The sequence below is a fragment of the Seriola lalandi genome, unplaced genomic scaffold (genome assembly GCF_002814215.2).
Source record: "Seriola lalandi dorsalis isolate HSWRI2012SDOR001 ecotype SW California unplaced genomic scaffold, Sedor1 jcf7180002054656, whole genome shotgun sequence".
Classification (NCBI taxonomy): Eukaryota; Metazoa; Chordata; class Actinopteri; order Carangiformes; family Carangidae; genus Seriola; species Seriola lalandi.
This window is the reverse complement of record NW_019525209.1, coordinates 389,206-399,411: the sequence shown is the minus strand read 5'-3', so window position 1 is coordinate 399,411 and position 10,206 is coordinate 389,206. Positions and strand designations below refer to the sequence as shown.

General features: G+C 43.2%; 1 protein-coding gene across 1 annotated transcript in view; it reads right to left on the bottom strand.

Annotated features, from left to right (window-relative positions):
- Positions 1-10,206, bottom strand: part of cacna1ab (calcium channel, voltage-dependent, P/Q type, alpha 1A subunit, b) — a 96,264-nt gene that overhangs the window by 77,793 nt on the left and 8,265 nt on the right. Inside the window, exons 4-5 of the mRNA XM_087177806.1 lie at positions 4,184-4,274; positions 3,432-3,499 (exon numbers count right to left, since the gene is read on the bottom strand). Coding sequence (XP_087033932.1) covers positions 3,432-3,499; positions 4,184-4,274 — 159 coding nt within the window. The remainder of the gene's footprint in view (positions 1-3,431; positions 3,500-4,183; positions 4,275-10,206) is intronic.

Below are 10,206 nucleotides of genomic sequence, written 5' to 3'. Positions count from 1 at the left end.
GTAGAGAGGGGATGCTCTGAGGAGGAGGAGAGAGAGAAACGAAGGGGAGGAGCACAATAACTGGGCAAACTTTGACCTCAAGCCAGAGATCATTAGAAGTCCAAACAACCATTGATAAGAAAAAAAAAAAATCTAATATTTTATAACTATTTTTTTTATTGCAATTAAATGTATTAATGCACAAAAAAGAGAAGAAAACAACAGAAGGCCAGGGCCCCGTTTCAGCAAAGCGGCAACATGCAAGCTGCATTTTTGTGAAATGAGATGAATCCATGCATCCGCCCCGTGCAGGACCGTGCGCCAGCCCTGTACGTCTCGCAAACTCATCTGCAATTCACAAACGGCAGTCATTTGTGAATTTGCAGCCCGTGTGTGAGCAGCACTCATAAAGTGCTTTCATGAAAAGCCCAAGATTTTCAAACACAAATCTGTGTACATTTAGGGCTTGATTTACTAAAGCATCAGCTCAGTGCGCAGTCACTGCCTGAGACCACGCTCCAACTAAATGCTAAGAAAACCTCAGCAGGTGTAATACAATGATATCCGTGCTACACAATGTAATCCTTTTATTTCTTTACACCATAACAACCTGTCTTTTTAATACACCCATGTTATTTGCATCTACTCTTTAGATTTTGCACTTAAAACTGGACCATGCAAACGTGTCAACCTTATCCAGCAGAATGTGCAATCAGTCACACATATCAATATTACTTATTATACCTCTACCTCAACTTTGCCCAATCCCTCAAGCCTAAAATGCAGTCATGAATGCAGTTATAAGAGAGGTGCACCCCACTGCTGTCACACACAGTGTGCCAATGCCTTTTGTGCCAAAAGGCTTAGAAAATCTGTCCCACAGAGAGGAGAGCTCAGATAAAGCCACATGAATTGTGGAGTTGAACCATGAAAATTGAGAAAGCAGGAAGAAATGCCATTTGACCACTTAAAACTCTGTAACAGCCAAAGGAGGAGGAAGAAAAAGAGATTCAAGCAAATTGGAAGAAGGGCACAGAGAGTGAATCTAAACTGAGCTAAATCTTTAAACTTCAGCATCTCAGCCTCCCTCCATTCTTCTCTCTGTTACATCCCCCCTCTCTTCACCACCACCATCATCATCCTCTCTTTCCAGGTTGGTTGCTAATTCCAGTAAGAGGTCATTTATTAACAGACACGGTAGCGGCGGCCAAGCCCCTCATTCCCTCAATGGCTTTTTAACTGCCACAGCTAAAGGCCAAGCTGCAGACCTGAAAACGCTGGACATCAGCAAAAATAAGCAAACAGCCTGAGGTTCAGTAAAGAATCAACAGGAAAACACTGATAGGTTACGGCCTGACCAGAACTATGATCTACAGATGTAGTTTGAATTGTGATTTTAAAAAATCTGCTTTTTAAAAAATCTAAATCCAAATTTTATTGCTGTTTTACATTCCTAATTTTTCCTATTTCTAATTTGTTTAATGATCTTTCTTCTTCTGCTGTCTTCTCTCAATTTGCTGCTCCAACTGCCGCTTTCCTGCTGAGGCCATTAACGCTTCAGACAATTTTTCAGTTTCAGATAGTTGGATCTATGCATGGATGAGTAGATGGATGACGCAAAAGAGCAAAGGGTCAGTTTTCTTGATATCTTGACTCTAATATTCAGACTTTTTCCGCCTTTCCGTCTCTCTGTCTGTCATTCGTTCTCTCTCCTCTTGCCCTCTGCTTCTCGTGCACATCTCATTTGCGAGCGAATGCAGAGCTTCAATATTCATCTGTGTGAGACGGCAACCATCCGCTTCTGCCAGACAACCCAAACCTCCAGGATGCAGTCACCCCTGGCAACGGCTAAAACCTGCCAACAGTGCATTAAAGTGGCCAGTAGAGGGAGCAGCGACTGTGCTGCCAGTTGTGCTGGGGATGGAACGATGGGATGGGGTGGGAGGGGCGTTACAGGAGAGTTAGAAGAGAGGGAAACATTGGATCAACAACATGAGTGTAAAGAGGAAACAGGTACCAGTCTAAAGAAAGGAGAGGAAGAAAATAAGGAGAGGAGAAGAAGAGGAAAGGATGGTGAGTGCAAGAGAAAGCAGATTAATGAGGATATATAATGATTTCTCATTAGGCTATTGTTTGATTATCATTATTATATTTTTAAAATTAAAATGTATTATTATCATGATCTTTGCTTTAAACCTACAAGAGCGCAAAGGCACAGTGATTGAATGGAAGACAATTAAAAAAAATGCTCGCACTCACAGCAACTGAATATAATCAAAATGTCTATATGTATCTGCAATTTTAAATAAACTGTACTTTGTGACACACGTGGGAAATATGTGAAGCACAGTCTGAAAATAATAATTAAAAAAAGATAGCAGTGTTTCTATCAAATCATAAAGATATAATGACACTATCAGTGTCAAAAATAAACATTAGGAGAGTTCAGTAATGAGGAGGTGAAAAAACTATTTATGGCAGCAATTCCAGCTTTAGTCTAAGAAAATGGAAATAAATGCCAAACATATTTCTCATTATCACTGGAAATTTGTGAGAGAAAAAATTACACAAAAGGCTCAAATCACAGGCTACAGTTATATGAGGTGAAATAAAGCATAATTTCTGATGCTAACAACTAAGCTAGCTTTGCTGATGTTGGAATTAAGCAAGGTTAGCTTGTTAACATGAGGTGGAGATCTTATTTTAATGTAAAACTACACAATTAACTTTATTATTCTCTAACTATATATTTAATTGAGCTTCTTTGACATTTAAATAGTTTTTGTTTTAAGTGTTTGCAGGCTAATGCTAATCGACCTTTTTGTACTTAATGGAGCTATTTGTAAGCACCTACTACTGTTACATAGCTAACATTAGCATTAACAGCTGTTTACTAACCAGTCCTTGTGAGTTCAGCATCAAACTTTATTCCTTTACTCATCAAGCGCTGTCTCCAGAGGTGGAAAGCAAATTTCTTATTTCGCTTCTACAACTTCTTTTCATCTATTGAAGTTAGCATGCTAACCAGCTAGCTCTGGTCTGGTTGGCCCGCCTTGTCACTTTCTGATACCAAGTCACTGAAGCGTTTAGGCGTATTATAACCTTTTATATTGTAAACACAACATTGTGCTGAAGCTCTTGGCAAGACTGTTAAGTAAACAGCTGTTATGGCTAATGTTGGCTTTGTAGCGATAGCAAAAATTACAAATAGGTCCTTTAAACTGCTGTAAAACCATTTTGCAGAAAACACAGATTTACCTACGTTTTCAACTTGGATTTAAATACTGTACAGTGTATATGCCCTATTGTACATTGCTACAGTTTCCCTGTAATTCTTGGTTTGAATACAAATCTGCTTCCAATTTCCACTCTTTCCTCTCTCCTTTGGCTTAAGTTCATCACATATTATTACTGAGAACGTGTCCTTTAAATGACAGAGATTCTGAGATCACCTGGGAGAAAGAGTGGAGGTGGGAGTCCCAGATGAAATACAGACTGGGAGGGAAGAGATGCGACATCCCTTGAGAGACAGAGAGTGTGACAAAGAGTGAGCAGATTGATAGAAGAGTGATAGTCCTGTGAGTCAAAAGTGTGAGATTCAACCGCTGAGAGAGAAAGAGGCCAACAGATAGAGAGACATGAAGACACTCCTGAGAGAAAGAGAGGGAGGGTTTTATCTGCGGAGGGAGAAGGTGTTTGGACAGTGATGACAGAGGCTCTCACTGCTGGGAAACACCTCAAAATCAACCTGTAAAACACTCGCACACACACACGATCGCACACAATTTAAACTGTGTTGTAATATGCTCGCGGTGTACTGCGCTTGAATCCTCTTTCTTGTACTGTATGTTGCACATCAGACACAATGCATGGTAGAGCATACCACTGAAAAATTGGGTGTCTCTTATTTCTACATACAGCATCAAAGAAAAAGGGGTTAAATGTGCTATATTTAAGTATTTTAGTTTGAAACATTCAAAAATTCACCAAAATTATCAACAGAATGTGAAGAAATAACAGTTTTGATGTTATGTCAAAGACATCTAGGTATTGTGTTGCAGAGATACCTACTGAAGTTAGCATGCTAATCAGCTAGCCCCAGGCCCATCTCGTAATACAGAGGCGATAGTGAGTCACTGTAGCGTCTGCCCTCAGTCTTACATTAGAGGATGTAGACGTGGTGCTAGGTCTTCTAACCTCTTACCAACCAGGATGGAAATACAGAACATTAAACACAACAATGCTTGAGGCTCATGGGAAGCAACCACCACCACCACCACCACCTCCACCCGATCCTGCAAGAAACCACGTTATGCAGTTAAGAGTTAAGAGTTAACGTTGCTGTTTCTTTCCACCACTGGGACTGCTCTTGGCGAGTAAAGGAATAAAGTTTGATGCGGAACTCGCAACATTTCTTTTATACTGGTAAGTAAACAGCGGTTAATGCTAACGTTGGTTATGTGGCGATAACAAATACATTGAGCACATTTAGACCATAACCACACAAATGAATAAACCCTAGTCTACCGTGTTTAGTGCCAGCTTGTTGATCTCACCGATTTCAGCAGTGACACTTGTAACTGTAATGTTAATTAAATATCGCCTATCAAATCTTTTTCCGATGTTTCTGTTTATATATTATTTATTCATAACTTTTTTTATTAAGATCAAATAAAAATTAATAGGCACAAAAAGACCAAAATAAATGACGACCTGTTGTTTTCTATCTCTATTGTAGGGCACCAGTTTGATGAAGATTACGAGGATGATGATGATTGATGGCCCTGATGATGGAGATCTCGGAGGTCACTCGCCACCTTCACTTTGCTCGGTCTCTCCCCGTTCATGGCATTGCCATAGCAACCGGCAATTCCTCTCTTTGCAGAGTCTCCACGGTTACCGACCTGCTCTCATTCATAAGTGTTGCCAGGGCAACGCAGCCCTGGCTCATTGATGGAATCTCGGCATTGCCGCAGCAACGGGGATGGGAAGTGGGTCTCCTAGCGATTGGTTTTTCAACCCCTCCAAACCCCCGCATCTACCACCCACCCACCCACTGACACACACAGACACAAACACACACACACACACACACACACACACACTATCCTTACCTACCCTCTCACACCCTGTTCTAACAGCAGCTCTCCTGTGCATGGTACAAGTGTACAGTACAGTGTGTACACACAAGCGCAACTTCCCTTTGCATGCAGACACATACACACATGGACTGAACGAATGCAACGAATGAATCCTTTTACCGCATACAAACACAGAATCAGATATATGTGTATGTGCTCGCTCCGCACACATACACAGCAGCGTATGATCTGATGACAGTGACGAATGCAGCGCAGCCCAGGTAGTATGGATGACCTACTTTCTGTGCCGCTGCTGGTGTGTCGAACACTGAAATTGTTGTGTTTTACAATATGTACAGAGACACATACTTACACACACATGCTTACAATCAGATAAAAGTGTCTGATTCTGTTTCGGTCAAATCCTAAACCAGTTATTTTCTGCTGCTCTTTTACCATGAACCCAACTCCAGCTGACTGTGATTGGTCACTCAGTTTTATTGTTAGTGACATTCAACCGTTTATAAAATACAGCCAAAATGGAGCCATCACTTCCATTTACTCAACTTGAAAAAGACTTTAAATTCATTCCTCTCAATTTAGACTAAACCATAACTCAGAATGTTTCTAATCAGAACAAAGAGACAAGGTCACAGAACCTCATTTTTACCCTTTTTTTTTTTTTTTTACACTGGCTACTTTTCTGTTTTGTTGACTCTAAGATTCGCTCATCACCTTTAAGGATTGTTTTTCTGAGCTGTCGAACCCTGACCGAGCCCTCCCTGCAGCTCAGTGGTCCACACTGAGGACATCAAGTCGTTGTGCCTTAGTCATCAGACTTCTGAGGCTTTGGAACAACCTGCCTTATGGGTAAAACAAACCAAAATAAGAGTCAAAGTTTAATAAACCCGAGGTCTCCGTTTATGTGAAGCCAGCTTATGTAAACTGTCACCACTTAACAGAGGACGGGGAGCTCGGTCACAACCTGTATTTCCATTATATAAATATTAATGGTAGTTGTGTAGAGGCATATATAAGCTGGGGTTGACTGATAATGATGTTACAGGCTCATACAGGACATAACCTGTGTGTGCTTGTGTCAGAGGCCATGTGTGTGTGAGCAGTGTGTGTTGTGTGTGTGTGTGTGTTGTGTATAATTCATGCTATCACAGTGTGGCTTCTTTAGGGGGAAAAAATTAGTACAAACACACATTCACAACATGCAAAAGACTGGGACCAGTTCCAGCCAGTGACATGTGCATGAGCTGTATGCGTCGTGTGTGTGTGTGTGTGTGTGTGTGTGTGTGTGTACAAGTATGTGCACATGGCTTATGTGTGTGTTGTGTGGAAATAGTGTGGGAGTGCCATGTGTCATCACAGTATGAGCTCCTGTCCCCTTAGTGTCTCCCACTGAGCCCTCACCCCCTCACACACACACGCACGCACGCACGCACGCACACACGAACACGTGCGCACGCACGCACACGTGATGAACAATGTTCCAGTGTGAAACAGTGCACAGTAAAAACCCTCTGTGAGATAAATCAAGGTAAGAAAACAGAATGATTTCACTCTCCAAACCTCTCACGCCGGCCTCGCTCTCCCTGCCTCTCCTCTGTAGATACGGGACATTAAGCAGCACTTTACGACCATTATGTCACCGCTCACCCCCGACCTCCACCAACAAGGTAGTATGCTCCGATCACTTTGCCTTATTGGGAGAGTCCATTTGCCGGGTGCCGAGGGGAGGATGGGAGAAAAACTGGGGGAAGGGTTGGAGGTGAAGGGGGGGGGGGAGGATTGTAATGACTCCAGGGGGTTGGGAATCTTTTCCACCAGCTTATGTCATCAGACCCCCTCCCTCACACTTCATCACCAAAGACACGTTTGCTTTTTCTCTTTCCATTAAAACATCTTCTTCTTTTTTTTTTCTATCTCTCATTCCATCTTATCTCATTCCTTCCTCTCCCTCTCTTTTTTTTTTGCCAGCTCTCTTTCCGTCTCCTCGCTGCTGAAGCTTTCACTGGCAGAGGCAGGATGGAAGCACTCTCATTCTGACCACATTCTCCATCCTCATCCCCCCTTCCTTCCTCTGCCTTTTCCCCTCTCTTCATTTTCTCCGCTCCCACATTATTGCTGATCTCAGCAGAGTGCTAACACTCAGCTGATGGACTCTCTCTCTCTCTCTCTATACCTCCACCCCCAACCAAACTCCCTCCTTCTCCCTTCATTCCTCTTTCTCCAGCTTTCGTTCTTCTTCTTTCTCTCCCTCTCTCCCAGTGCTTCTGCCCTCCTCTAATGTGGCTTCATGTATGATCCGGTGGAGGGAGGATGAAGAGAAGAAGTGATAGTCCAGCCTCTTGTCCTTTAATCACATATGTTTTATTAACCCTTATTCATCAGGAGAAGGTTTGCTGAGTCTGCACGCTTCTCTGGCCACTGGAGGATTTTAAAGCGGTAATGAGCAGCGTTTCTTTATGAAATAAAGACTCCGTTAAAACATTTGCTCTCTTCAATTTGTTGTTGAGGAGCTCAGGAAGTGCAGCAGTTGGTGCCTTACTGGAGAACATTACGTCGACAGCAGTAACAGTCTGATCTGTGGTTTTCAGACCAGCAACCTTTGATCTGCTTCTTGTATAATTTCACCATCTGTCCTTCCTGCTCCATCCTTCTGTCTAATTACATCAACACGTCTCTGTTTCCTCTCTCCTGTTTACCCGTGTCACTCTTTCCTGTGTCTATAATCTTCCTCCAGTCTTTCCATTGACCTCTCCCGGTCATTATCTCTCTCTCTCTCTGTCTCTCTCTCTCTCTCTGCCAGGCGGCTGATTGTCCCACCTGTCCCTCCGTCTCCTGCCAGCATGACTCTTGGACCTCACGAGGATACGACGTCTGGACTTGTGCGTCCCTGTTCGTGCACGTCTCTCCTCTCGGTGTGTCGGTGGGTGTTGGCGTGTTGCGTGTCACATGTGGTTGAATGTTTATGTGGTTTTCGATGAAGTTATTTCAGGCTGCAAAGTCCCAGACATCTGTATTTATGAAGACTGACAACTACCCACAACTAACTCCTAATCCTCCTAATCTGCTGCAATAATCAATACCACATTAACGAGGGATCAGATGATTACATGCATTGTGATCGCTGGTGATACATCCACAGAGAATTATCATCCAACTCTGCAGCTCTGGAGCTTTTTAAGCCTCTTTTAGCTCATTGTTTTGGAAGTTTGTCTTATATTCATCATGTAGCCAAAAGCACAACTCACAAACAACTTAATGGAGTTTTTTTTTTTTTTATTTAATATTAGCGACCTGACTTGATGCTGTAGTCTGCAAACATGGACCCAGTCGGATATACAGCACCAGCGGTGAAAAGATCACTTGAACATCTGTACTGAGACCAACGGGCTGTGTTCACTACCTCTGCTGTAGCTGGGCTGTTATGTCACCTGAAAGCTCTCGGGCCCCCTGAAGGAAAAAACCTTATTGCAGGTTTTTACCTCCCTTGCCAGAGAGGTCAGAGGTCACATTCAGGTGCCTTGCTAAAGGACGCTTGAGCAGGACAGAAGCTTGCCAACACTGTGGGTGTGATGAAGAACTTGTCTAACTTCACCACCTCGCTGCCCTCACATTGTGCATCTGTAGGTGTGTGTTTGTGTCTGCGACTCTATTTCTGTTCACAAGGGTGTGTGGGTGTGTGGGTGCGCGCAGAGCACCAACACACTGAAGCTTTTAGCAAAAACAAAAAAAACAAAAAAGATTTTGTTTAAAAGGGACGTGTCACCTGCTTCATTTCATAAGAAGCGGCCGGGTCGATCGGTGTTGCGGGACTGCGGAAAGACTTTTCCTAAGAGCACAAAACAGTTTTAAAACCATCTACTGCATCCAACAACAAACACGCCTCGTCCTCACGCACACAGACAAACTCAACTTCCCCGAGATAAACCAAGAAGCCACGATTCAAAGACCGCAGCGACGCTCCTGACAAACTGCTGCACAACAAGCCAAACAGACGCTCACAAGTAGCTGATTAACTAACTCAGCAAGACTGAATTCCCCAAAAGGTCCAGCTGGTCGACAGTGAAACTAATGGCTCATGATCGAACTCCTCCATCAGCAGGATGACGTAGTTCACCAGCGCCTCCCAAAACCAATACTGATGACGCTGCTGTGGTTCAGGTGGTTTATAGGTCTGGTCATTTAACACACACACACAAAAAAAATACTTGTTTGGGAACAACTGCAGGAATGGTTAAAAGAAACCAAAGCTGACTGTTGATAGGAAACTGGAAATGGTGTGTGATTCTGAGTTGCTATAACAACGTCACGTTACTTATAAATCGGCATAGATAATTAGGCATCTGAACTAATGTTTTTTCTCCTCTCACTGATTAAAACCTCCCTAAACTACTCAATATATACAATGATATTTCACTTTTAAGGATTTCCTGATACAAAGAGGAATTCTCCCGACAGAAGAGGCGCCACTCCTCTTCACATTCTGACCATCTTGGCTGTTATGTTTCTTGCATCAAGCACCTCACAGAGCATTATCAAACATACGGCTGTTACAGTACTTGTGCAACCCTTAACTGTGTGTGTGTGTGTGTGTGTGTGTGTGTGTGTGTGTGTGTTCATATGCAGCAGGCAGCCTGCAGGGCACAGAGTTGGAGGGTACAGGAGAACGTATAGGAGAGTGATGAGCCTGTAAATGACTGCAGAGCAATAATGATAATGGAAGTGATGGCAAAGGGACAATTTCCAACCAGGTACTCTCTCTCTCTCTCTCTCTCTCTCTCCCTCCCTCTCTCTGACCTCGTTTTCTCTCTCCCCGCTGGACTTCACTCCCTCTCACAGCGTTTTCTCAGAGGAAGCACTGTACTTGACTGTACCACCTGTGTGGACCGCTTCTTAATGCTTGATTAAAAATGTGATTCACACAGAAGTTAGCTAGCTGATGTTCCAGTCACAGTCATGGAGCTCTCCCAGATAAATGTGTTTTGTCTTAAAACTGTTGTTTTTCACCGGCTGTGTCAACACAGCTGGATAAACATCTCCACGAAGACGCGTCTCATCTATTCTGTCCCGGGTTCTGACACAAAACTCAGCGGTGAGCCGTCCGTGCGGTGAGTCACAGCCCCCCCCC